This window comes from Cannabis sativa, chromosome 1, assembly GCF_029168945.1.
Source record: "Cannabis sativa cultivar Pink pepper isolate KNU-18-1 chromosome 1, ASM2916894v1, whole genome shotgun sequence".
Lineage (NCBI taxonomy): Eukaryota > Viridiplantae > Streptophyta > Magnoliopsida > Rosales > Cannabaceae > Cannabis > Cannabis sativa.
In genome coordinates, this window is record NC_083601.1 from 13,285,918 (window position 1) to 13,297,707 (window position 11,790).

The window sequence follows — 11,790 nt, forward strand, 5'->3', positions numbered from 1 at the left end:
AGGGTAATTGCTTTGCAGTTTTCTTTGGGGTTTACTTCAGTTGTGCTAGGCAGATTCCCTTGAGGACGGGTTGCTACTTGAGTTGCTAGTTGGCCCATCTGTGTCTGCAGGTCTTTGATTGAAGATCTAGTTTCAGTCATGAATTGAAGCAATAAATCTGTTTGCAAACTAGAATTTCCACCAGAGGTTTGTTGCTGATTAAACTGTTGGTTCTGATTTCATGGCTGATAGAACCCACTGTTTCTTCAGTTATTACCCTGGTTAAACCCATAATTGTTGTTGTTATTCTGTGAATAATTTCCAATGGCTTTAGCTTCATCCATTGGCAAATCATCCACATCTGCTTGACACTCTGAAAAGTGATGACTTCCTCCACATAACTCACAAAAAACTTGGGCTTGTTTAGCTTGCCTGCAATTAGCTTTGTCAATGCCTCAACCTGAGCTGTCAACTTTGTGATGGCATCAACCTCTAACAGAGCAGCTACCTTCTTTGATTGACTCCTTTCAGTTGGCCACTGCTGATTGTTTAGAGCCATCTCCTCCAATAGATCATAAGCCTCATTAGCACTCTTTCTCATAAAGGCTCCACCAGCTGCTGCATCTATTAGAGTTCTAGTGTTTCCTACCAACCCATTGTAGAAGTTGTGGACCAGCATCCACTTCTCTATACCATGATGAGGGCACTTTCTGATCAGATCTTAAAATCTCTCCTAAGCCTCATGGAGAGATTCATTATCTTGTTGGCAGAAGTTGTTAATTTCTCCTCTCAGCTTTGCAGACTTGGCTGGAGGAAAGAACTTTGACAAGAATTTCGTTGCCAGATCATTCCATGTGGCAATAGAGTTGGGTGGCAAGGAGTTTAGCCAACTCTTGGCTCGTTCTCTAAGAGAGAATGGGAACAGTCTCAGTCTAATAGCATCATAACTAACTCCATTAACTTTAAAAGTTTCACAAAGTTCCATGAAGTTAGAGAGATGCAGGTTAGGATCTTCAGAAGGGAGGCCACCAAACTGAACTGAAGACTGCACCATTTGAAGTATGGCAGGTTTGATCTCAAAGTTGTTCGCATCCACTGCCGGTGGCCTGATACATGACTGCACTCCCGTCAGAGTAGGGAGAATATAATCTCTCAAGCTGCGGCCATTAGCTTGATCTTCCACGGTGCCACCATTATTACCGTTATTACCTCCATTGTTTGCAGCATTAGCATTCACATTAGCAGCCATGATTTCTGAAGTTTCAGCAGTGGCTGAAACTCCTTCTTGCCTCTTGTTCTTTCGGTTTCTCCTACAAGTTTTCTCGATTTCAGGATCAACTGGTAATATGACAGCTTGTCCTTGACGGCGCATACACTTAGGATTCCTGAAATGGATCACGAAAATATTGCAAGAAAAAGGTTAGAAAGATCAGCAAGAGAAAAATATACCAAAGTAGAAGTTAGTATAATTTTGTGTAATATTAATTGTTGCTCCTAAAATCGCCCAATGTACGTGGACCAATCAAGAAGGGACACGTGGATCAAATTACTTGGGAAGAACTGCTAAGTCTTTGTATGGCACCAGGAAGCATTATTCGCATGAGTCCCGGAGGATGCTCCCGGAGTACACGGTACTCCCGGAAGCGAGCATAGCTTAAAGGCACTCCGGGATGTGTCAGGTCTCTCCCGAGACATCAAGTCGCATTTAATGCTGCATGGGAGGAAGCGTGTTGGGACTGTAACACGCAATAAAGTCCGACCAAGCACATCCCCCAAACAAGAAAGCGCTACAGTAATGATCATTTAAGTCTAACGACGGCTACTCTGCGAAGAGTCACGTCAATCATAAGACAAAAAGGACATTCTCCATAAAAACCCTACAGCACCTAGGGATTTGACCATGCATCACCCATGGTATATTCATCGGAAATGCCCAACTTTATGGATACTTACAGACACATGTGTAAGTACAATTCTAGGGATTACCCCACCAAAACACTATAAATACCCCCTCAAAGCTCATTTAATGGGGTCGGAGAATCTTGGCTGCTTAAGAGCAAACAGAGAAAAAACTCACCAAGAACATTCTTTGTATTAAAGAGAGAAACATTCTCCCAAGTGTAGAATCTGTATTAAAGATATCCATAAATATCAGTGGCTCGTGGACTAAGGCTCATTAACGCCCCAACCACGTAAAAAGTCTTCATCTCGCTTTCTTACAGCTCATTATTATATTCATATTTTATTAGTTGCCGAAAACCTCGGTCAACATTTTGGTGCTTTCATTGAGAGCTGAGGAAAGCTGCTTCACAACAAGCATTTAACTTCACAACAATGGTGGAGACAAGAGCTACACGTCACCCTCGCCCTCTAGAAGACGCTCAAGATCCCAATGAAGAGGATGTAGCCTCAAGGGCAGCAGAGGAGTCCGAGGAAGAAGTTCCAGATGAAAACCACGAGGAACACCTCGACGAATACGCTTACGATGACGGAAGCTACCAAGAGCTGGTGCTCCTCAGACAAAAAGCCATCGATCACGAAGCTGAGATCGAAGCTCAGAAAGTGCAAAATCAAAAGATGCATGAGGTGATGCTAGCCATGCAAAAAGCCATGGAGGCAGCTGGCATTCACGTGCATCCCAAGGCAATGGCCGCTGGACTCGATGGGGAGCCAGCTACGTCTTCGCCCAATTCCCAGCAGCAAAGGCCTAGGGAACCTAGCCCTATAAGGCACCCTGCTGAGGAAAACCAAATAAAAAACCCTACTTCTGCCCCTGGTCGAAAGAAAAGGCGCAGATCCGCGTAAGGTCCGCTCGCATTTCCCTAAAGGGAAAGGTCCGCAGAGGGGCAAGCCCCAAAGAGGGAGTCTTGGCCCTCAGGATCGAGGGGACCGAAAAAGCGTTTCCGTGCACCAAGAACCGGGGGTAGAGGCAGAGGAGGACAGAGATGTCCACCCGTTGATTTGAGAAATCAAATCAATGGGAATCAGGGTGACCTCCGGGATCACCTTGATCAAAAAAGATACAGACCCGAAGTCTCCTCGGGTACTGTAAACGAAGGGATTATGGCAGAGCTTGCCATCCTTCGAAAAGATATTGCCCGAGTCTCCCGGAGGCAGAAGGGAGATGACTCCGACTCGGATAGTGAGGACCGGGAGCCCTGTGCCAAGCATATCCTGGAGGCGGAGCTCCCTAAAAACTTCAAGATGCCCGAAATGGCGGCATATACTGGGAACTCCGACCCCAGTGATCACCTGTCACGATTCAACCGAGTCATGACAGTCATGCGGGTCAGCAATGACGCCAAATGCCTATGCTTCCCCCTCACTCTGAGCGGTTCGGCAGAGGAGTGGTTCAAGAAACTAGAACCAGGATCGGTGGGATGTTGGAACAAACTCCAAACCAACTTCCGGAGACAATTTGTCGCCGCCAGGAAGGTCAATTTGGAGGTTAGTGCCTTGACTAACATCAAGCAACTACCCACCGAGACCTTGAAGAATTACATCAAGAGGTTCCGAGAGGAGGCCTCGAAGACCAAGAAGGTTGACGACGGACAACAGCTTGCGCTTCTCCAAGCAGGAATCCGTACTGGGACTCCCTTCTGGAACGAATTACAGCAAGAAGGCGCTGCTAGCCTTCAGGACTTCCAGAAGCGAGTCCAAAAATATATTAACCTCGAAGAAGCCCAGATCGTGGCCTACGGAGGCTATTATCCCACTGGGATAGCAGTGGTACATGCCGGTAGTATCGCCCTCGGCATCGTCCCGACCGCGGCCCCTCCGGTTAGTGGCATACGGTTTCTGCCACTCCCGGGTACAACCAAGGCCAAGCTCTGCCCCCGGCATCTTCCCATTACGGCAATCCGTCCGGGGTGAATGGACGGGCTCCTTCACAGGCTGCCCCAACCGCTAGCTTAACAGGCCCTACTCAAGGGTCTAGAAGCAAGAGGTCTTCCAAAGGCAGCACCCGAACGGGAGAGAAGCGCCAAAAGAAGGGGTACACACCCCAATACACCCAGTACACAGAGCTCACGGACTCTCAGGAACGTGTCTATTTTGCCACAAGGCAGAATACGCATTACCGGAGACCCCAGCCATTGTACAGGGACAGCTCCCGGAGAGATCCGAGCAAAAGGTGCGAATATCACAACGACATCGGCCACAGCACCAACGAGTGTAAAAATCTCAAAGATGAGATTGAGAATCTGATCCGGTTGGGCCACCTCTATGAGTGGATCAAGAATAGGTTACCCCACCTTAACCCGGGGCAGGTGACCGGGGGCATGCCTTCGGGAACACCAGGGGGTACAGCAGGAGTATTGCCTCCAGCTGCTCCCGCAGGTGACACCCAGCATATACCCGGACTACCGCCTCGGCCTAATGGACGGGTAGCCATGATCTCCGGAGGTCCCCATATCGGAGGAAACACTCGAAAGGAGCGAAAGAGATATGCCGAGGCCGCAAGGCACAGTGAGGTGTGGGAGGTCACTCAACTCCCAGCTCAAAGGCCTCGGTTAATGGACCAACCCATAACGTTCACGGAAGAAGACGCCAAGACGGTGCGTTTTCCTCATCACGACCCGCTGGTCATAGAGACCCCCATTGCAAATAAAGTGGTGGCCAGGGTCCTGATTGATAATGGAAGTTCCGTGAACTTGCTCTTCAAAGAGGCCTTCACTGCGATAGGGTTGACCGACCGGGACCTCTCTCCTAGCGGATCGCAGCTCACAGGGTTTAACGGGACAACTCTAATCCCGATGGGAAAAGTCAGGCTCCCAGTTACCCTGTGCCCGGACACTCCCCAAAGCACGTTTAAGTATTGCACCTTCGTGGTGGTAGACTGCCCAACAGCCTACAACGCAATCTTAGGCCGACCGGCCCTCGTCGACTTTGGTGCAATAACTTCCATCCGACACCTATGCCTAAAATTTCCTACCCAGGAAGCCGGAGTCGGAACGGTGAGGGGAAACCAAGGAGAGGCCAGGCAATGTTACAACGTTGCCACCCACTTGCCAGTGCTCATGGTCCGGGGGCCCCCTGAAGTAGAGAAGGCTGAAGAAGACGAGTTGGATCCTCGTATAGGATCCGAAAGGGTCGTAGAACCAATGGAGGACGTCGAAGAGATACCAGTGTGCGACGACGGCTCCACCAAAGTACTCCGGATAGGGAGAGGCCTAGATCCGGAGGAAAAGGATAAAATAATAAAAACCCTGAAGGGCGCCATTGATGTTTTTGCATGGCGCCAAGAGGACATGACCGGCATCAGCCCTCATGTCATCACCCATGTCCTCAACGTCAACCCGGACATGCCTCCTATACAACAAAAGAGACGCCCGCTCGACTCGGCGAAAGCCGAGGCCTTAGAAAAAGAGGTGGATAAACTTTTGTCCAACAGCATGATCCGCGACGTATACTATCCGGAATGGCTGGCCAATCCGGTCCTGGTGCCCAAGCCGAACGGAACTTGGCGGGTTTGCATAGATTTCACAGATCTAAACAAAGCCTGCCCAAAGGACTGCTTTCCGCTGCCCAGGATTGACCAAATGGTGGACGCCACCTCCGGATTTAAACTGCTATCTTTCATGGATGCCTATGCTGGGTACAATCAGATAAAGATGCATACGGCAGACCAGGAGTGCACTAGCTTCGTGACCGATAAGGGGGTATACTGTTACCTAGTCATGCCTTTCGGACTGAAAAACGCCGGAGCAACCTATCAAAGAATGGTTAACCGGATGTTTAAAAGCCTCCTGGGACGAAACATGGAAGTATATGTAGACGACATGCTCGTCAAATCCAAAGCATGCAATAGCCATGCAAACGACTTAGAAGAATGTTTCGAAGTCGTCCGAAGATACGGCATGAAGCTCAATCCGAAGAAGTGTACCTTCGGAGTCAAGTCGGGAAAATTCCTGGGCTTCATAGTCAGCCAGAGGGGGATCGAGGCAAACCCGGAGAAAATCCAAGCTCTCTTGGACATGCCATCCCCCAAGAAACATAAGGACGTGCAAAGTTTGACCGGGAAGGTGGCCGCCTTGAGCCGTTTTATCTCACGATCCACGGACAAGTGCATACCCTTCTTCAGCATACTGAAGAAATGCCAAAAGTTCGAATGGACGGACGAATGCGAAGAGGCATTCAAGAGGCTAAAAGACCATATGGCCAAACCTCCTATACTATCAAAGCCCATCCTCGGAGAAGACTTGTTCCTTTACTTGGCGGTCTCCGAACATGCGGTCAGTGCTGCATTGGTCCGGGAGGAAGAAAAGATCCAGCATCCCGTGTACTATGTTAGTAAACGCATGATAGGGGCCGAGACAAGGTACCCGGTCATTGAAAAGCTAGTATTCTGCCTCCTGATGGCATCGCGGAAGTTGAGACCATACTTCCAAGCACATCCAATCAGAGTTTTGACCAATCATCCACTCCGGCAAGTCCTCCAGAAACCTGAAGCCTCCGGAAGACTCCTCAAATGGGCAATGGAACTGAGTCAGTTTGACTTGCATTACGTGCCCCGGATTTCTGTAAAAGGCCAAGCCTTGGCGGACTTCATCACCGAATGTAATGAAGCCGAGGCAACAGCCAACACTCCGGAGCCACCCATTCCCACTTGGAGAGTATTTGTGGATGGAGCTTCAAACGAAAACGGCTCGGGAGCCGGAGTGGCTATGATATCACCCACTGGGTTGCGGCTCCAGGCAGCACTCCGATTCAACTTCACAGCTTCGAATAACGAAGCCGAGTATGAGGCCCTGATAGCAGGGCTAAAATTGGCTAAAGCTGTAGGAGCCAAGAGGGTGGAAATCTACAGTGATTCCCAGCTGGTCGTAAACCAAGTATCCGGAGAATACCAAACCCGCGGCGAAAGGATGGCCGCGTACGTAACAATAGTCCGAGAACTGCTCCACGAGTTCACGGACTATAAAATAGAAAGAATCCCCCGAGAAAAGAACGCTCATGCGGACTGTCTGGCTAAGTTAGCCTCGGATAGTGAGATCGAAGAGCTGGGGGTAGTACCCGTGGAACGCTTGGCAGAGCCAAGCATCAAAATAAAAGAGACCACACAAACGGTTGGGCAAGAGCCCAGCTGGATGGTCCCCATCATAAAATACATAACCACAGGTGAGTTGCCCCAAGAGAGGGCAGCCGTCTCGAAAGATTCAGTATCAGGCTCATCGTTATGTAATGATGGATCAAATTCTCTACCGGAGAGGACTCAGCATGCCTTATTTAAGGTGTGTATCGGACCCTGAAGCTAGACAAATCATGCTGGAGGTCCACGAAGGGTTCTGTGGAGATCATACGGGAGGACCCAGCCTCTCAAAGAAAATATTGAGGCAGGGATACTTCTGGCCAACAATGAAAAAAGATTGTATAGACTATGTCCAAAAGTGTGACTCGTGCCAAAGGTACGCGAACATACCGAGAGCTCCTCCAAATGAGATCACGCTGATGACAAGCCCCTGGCCCTTCGCGGTCTGGGGCATAGATCTCATCGGGTCTCTACCTACGGGAAAAAGGAGGAGTAAAGTATGCAATAGTAGCAGTAGACTACTTCACCAAATGGACAGAGGCTGAGCCTATGAAGACAATAACCGCTAAGAAGGCGTTGGACTTTGTTGTCAAAAACATAGTGTGTCGATACGGCTTACCTCACAAAATAGTCTCGTACAATGGAAAGCAATTTGATTGCGAGGAATTTCTCGACTTCGCAACCGACACGGAGTAGTGAAAAGCTTCTCCGCGGTAGCCGGTCTCAAACAAACGGCCAAAGTGAGGCAAATAATAAAATCCTAAAGGTCACCTTGAAAAAGAAGCTGCTGGCTTGTAAAAATAACTGGCCTGAAGAATTGCCAAGGGTATTGTGGGCCTACCGGACGACCCCCAGAACCACAACAGGTCACTCGCCGTTCTCAATGGCATACGGTTGTGAAGCAATGGTCCCGGTGGAAACATTATTCCCATCCCACAGGAGAACGACCTACGATCCGGCCACTAATCAGGCCCTGCTCCAAGAAGCTCTGGATCAAGTCGAAGAACTCCGGGATGAGTCCCAAATACGGATGGCCGCTTATCAAAAGAAGGTGACCAAGTATTTTAACTCCAAGGTTAAAAACAGAAAATTCGCTATCGGTGACATGGTCCTAAGAAGGGTCTTCCCAGCCACCCAAGAACCCGGAGTGGGGGTACTTGGACCAAATTGGGAAGGACCATATGAAATCGAGGACGAAATCGGCTCTGGCACTTACAAACTGAAAAGAATGGACGGAACTACTGTCCCAAGAGCCTGGAATGCCGATCACCTCAGAAAATACTACCAGTAGCGAATTAAACTTAGCTTTTGTTCAAAAGGGTTTGTACCGTCCAAATGTATGCCTCCTCTATATTAAATAAAGCTGAGTGCCTTAAAAACAAAGTTTCTATGCCACTCAGGGGGGTACTAGGGTATACCGCACGGACAAACAAAAACAAGCTAAGTAAAATATCCTGACCCAAAGGGCAGGTCAAGCTAAGTAAAATATCCTGACCCAAAGGGCAGGTCAAGCTAAGTAAAATATCCTGACCCGAAGGGCAGGTCAAAAATATGCGCAAAAATAAAGAGCGTAAGTATGAAATCCTGAGCCAAAGGACAGGTTGAAATATATAAAGTGTGGAAAAAAGATCGCACATATATATATAAATAAAAAAAAATAAAATATCCTAGCCCGAAGGTTAGGTCATACACATATAAATGGCCCGGGGACAGGCCTTAAATTGTCTCCCCTTTAAATAAAGGCTGCCGCCTGTAAGTAAATTGTTCTAAGGCAGCAGCAAGTATGTACAAAGAAAAAAAAAGAGTTATGAAAAGAACGAGTACAATCTGGGTCAGTAATACGGCAGCTCAGTCAGCCCGCGGTGGAAGACGAGGTCCGATCCGTGCCTCAAGCTCAGCATCAAGTCTCTTCTTCTTCTCCCGAAATTTGGCAATCATGTCCTCGGGTTTGGGATAGAAGGAAAGCTTGATACTCTGATCGTTGGTGGCCCAAGCCATGTAGACACCATCATCAAAGCGCTTCGGGCACCGGGCACAGGAGACGGGAGAAAGGAGCTCGGCCCTCTTGGCCTTCCTAATAGACTGATCTTTATAGTCCCGAAGCTCCTTCAACTCCGCAGCCAGAGCGGCCTTGGATTCAATATCCGACTGGTGAGTCTCCTCTAGAGACCTCACCTTGACGGCCATTTCGTCCAAAGCCTCCCTGGCCTCCCGAAGGTCCCGCCTAGCCTTCTCGGCAGCCTCGGTTTGAGCCCTTAGCTCCTCCTGATGATGGGCCTCCATCCTGCCTCTCCGCTGGGCCTCGGCCTGGATCATGTCCTCCGCCTGAGCCTCCCTCCGGATGGCCTCCTCCTCCCTGGCCTTGGCCCTCTCTTCCTTAGCCTTGGCCGCTGCTTCCTGGCGCTCGGCGGCCTCCTGGTAGATCTGCCTCTCCGCAGTAAGGTCTTGGAGGACCTTCTTGACGTCGTTCATGTCCCCAAAATCGGACAGAGCGAAGCCATGGCTTATGATGTTCTTGGAGAGGCGACCAGCCTCAGCTGCAAGCTGAACCATAACGGGATGTAAGGAAAAATTTCTCAAAGGAAGAAAACAAAATACAAACACCAAAAAGGAAACGCAAAAAGTTGCGAAGTACTTACCACTGTGAGGGAATGGCTGAGGTCCTGGACTTGGAAGATGGAGTTCAGGGAAGCGCAAGTGGCAAACCGCTTGGGCGCACAGCGTGTAAGCTGAGAGGCGAACTCACCGGTCATTTCCGCGGCGAAGGGAGCCAGAGTGGGCCCTAGGAGGGGACGGAACCGGGCCTCGCCAAAGGATCCGGGTTGAGGTTCCACGGATCATGATAGTCCGGATGGTTAATGCTCGCCTCAACCTCCGCTCGCAAAATCCTCCTAAGGGCCTCCACATCGGCATATCCCCGGGAGTACTCGTCCATAGCGTAGTTGTGTTTGGCTATGCGAAGCTCCTGCCTTGCCTCATCCCCCGGAATCGGGGTAAGCTCAATGCGAGGAGGAGCAGGATTTTCCTCCATCGGAGACACCCCGCCGTCTAGGCCATGAGCGGGAGTGTCGGCCCTCCGAGGCCTCTTCGGCTCGTCTTGGGCGATCATCTTGCCCTTACGCTTGCGAATCAGAGCCACTTCAGACTCCTCCTCGTCCTCCTCTGCTACCACTGGAAGAGCTTGAGGGTCTCCAGCACCCTCGGCGGCTTCCTCCGAGAAGTCCCGCCCTTTCCCCTGGCCTTCTCCCGGAAGCACCTCCTCGTCATCCACCAAGTCGATTGTTTCGGGAGGAGCGCCGGAGGAAACCTTCAAGGAAGGGGCCGGGGGAGAGGGGGTGAAAGCCGGAGGAGCCACCGGAGTATGGACCCCAGCCAGTGCTCCGGGATGGCATCCATGGAGGTACCTGTTCCAATAAAACAAGCAAGTGTTAAAAGTCCGTGAGAAACTACTTACAAAAAGGTGCAGCAAATAAACTACTCCTACCCGGACTCCCTAGTTTGGCCCTAGCAAAGTCCCGAACTTTAATGCTGGCAGCATCATCTCCAAGATAACTGTCCGAGGGCCGAAACCAGCTGGACGCTATGTAAGCCGACGGACCTAAGGGAATAGGTTCCGGAGGGCCGGGGCCTATCCGGGACCGACCTAGGTAATCTCCTAAGTTTGTAAAATAAAATTCCTTCAAATGATCCCCCCACCGGGTCGACGGCATCTTAAACCTACGGAGACGCTCGTCGAACCCTATGGGCCTACGACTGGTATATTCATCAACGGAAGGAACATATTGAATTATCAAAGGAGACTTACCACCAGCACCAGAAGTGCTAGCACCGGGAGCACCCGAGTTTGGTTCGGGGACTGAAGGCTGAGGCCGGGAAGTCTGGTTCTCGGAAGAACCTTCAAGACGAAGGGGTCCCCCGGCGGAAGGACCTCCAATCTCTTCTTGAAGAATCTTGTCAAAAAATTTTGCCTCGGACTTCCCGCCGATGGCTTGGCTCCTCCGCACCACCGGGCTCCCCACGCGAAGCCCTCTCCCAGAGGCAGCCTGGGCACTAGAGTACGCCTTCTCCTGGGCCTTCCGGTAGAGATAATCTTGGTACTTCTTCTCTGCCGTAGCAATAAGCTCATCCCGGAAGGCCTTCTCCGCGACTGGCGCCCTCACGTTAGGGCAGATAACCTTGGAAAGGTTGGAGTCATCCACGGATTGGTGAGAAAGGATAAGTTTGGCCTTTCTACAATTCTCCGTGGTGACCAGGCCCCCGACGTCAAGATCGGCATGGTCGTAAGAGGCGAAGGCTTGGGCCCTTCGAAGGAACGCCTGAGTGGTGAGCGTCCGCTGGTAAGGTGGGATCCGCACCCACTCCGTGAGAAGCTCCGGGTGGTCCACGGCCCTAAAACCGGAGGAGAAGAAAAATCGGTGGCGGTACTCCTTAACATGAGTCTGCCTATTATACGGAACCACCCCTTCGTTAGCAGGGTGGATCCGGAACCCATAAAAACCGTCCTTAAGTTTGTCCCCTTTCTTGGGGACGGATACAAGTTCATAAAAATACAAAATCTCCGCCGGGCTGGGAGACCCCCAGCCGCGCGCGGAGTAAAAATAAATAAGCCCGAGAGCAAAGCGGTAAGCTTGAGGAATAAGTTGGTATGGCGCAAGGCCGACAAATACGAGAAAATTAACAAAATAATCCTGGAGCGGGAGCATTGCACCGGCCATCAGATGGGTCTGACTCCAAGCCCCGAAGCCATCATAGTTGAGATTGGGCGTCTCCGAGTCACGGGG

The 11,790-nt window shown here is 50.4% G+C and overlaps 1 protein-coding gene and 1 non-coding gene across 2 annotated transcripts; one reads left to right on the forward strand and one right to left on the reverse strand.

The window, feature by feature from the left end:
• The first annotated feature begins 668 nt into the window (after window positions 1-668).
• On the forward strand, window positions 669-775 carry LOC115708379 (small nucleolar RNA R71). The gene has a single exon (XR_004009879.2). It is a non-coding gene; the product is annotated as a small nucleolar RNA R71 (small nucleolar RNA).
• Window positions 776-8,814: 8,039 nt separating this feature from the next.
• Window positions 8,815-9,798, reverse strand: LOC133031064 (uncharacterized). The gene is made up of 2 exons (XM_061104308.1): window positions 9,649-9,798; window positions 8,815-9,553 (listed from the first exon to the last, which is right to left on the reverse strand). Exons 1-2 carry the CDS (start codon window positions 9,760-9,762, stop codon window positions 8,858-8,860), a joined length of 810 nt encoding a protein of 269 aa, XP_060960291.1. The 5' UTR covers window positions 9,763-9,798; the 3' UTR covers window positions 8,815-8,857.
• Between the last annotated feature and the right edge of the window lie 1,992 nt (window positions 9,799-11,790).

What these genes read in the sequence shown, in the direction of transcription:
- LOC133031064 (XM_061104308.1), bottom strand. Translation starts at nt 9,762, where the DNA reads ATGACCGGTGAGTTCGCCTCTCAGCTTACACGCTGTGCGCCCAAGCGG. An exon ending in TCAGCCATTCCCTCACAGTG is followed by an intron (nt 9,554 to 9,648) that starts GTAAGTACTTCG and finishes GTTATGGTTCAG; the next exon opens with CTTGCAGCTGAGGCTGGTCG.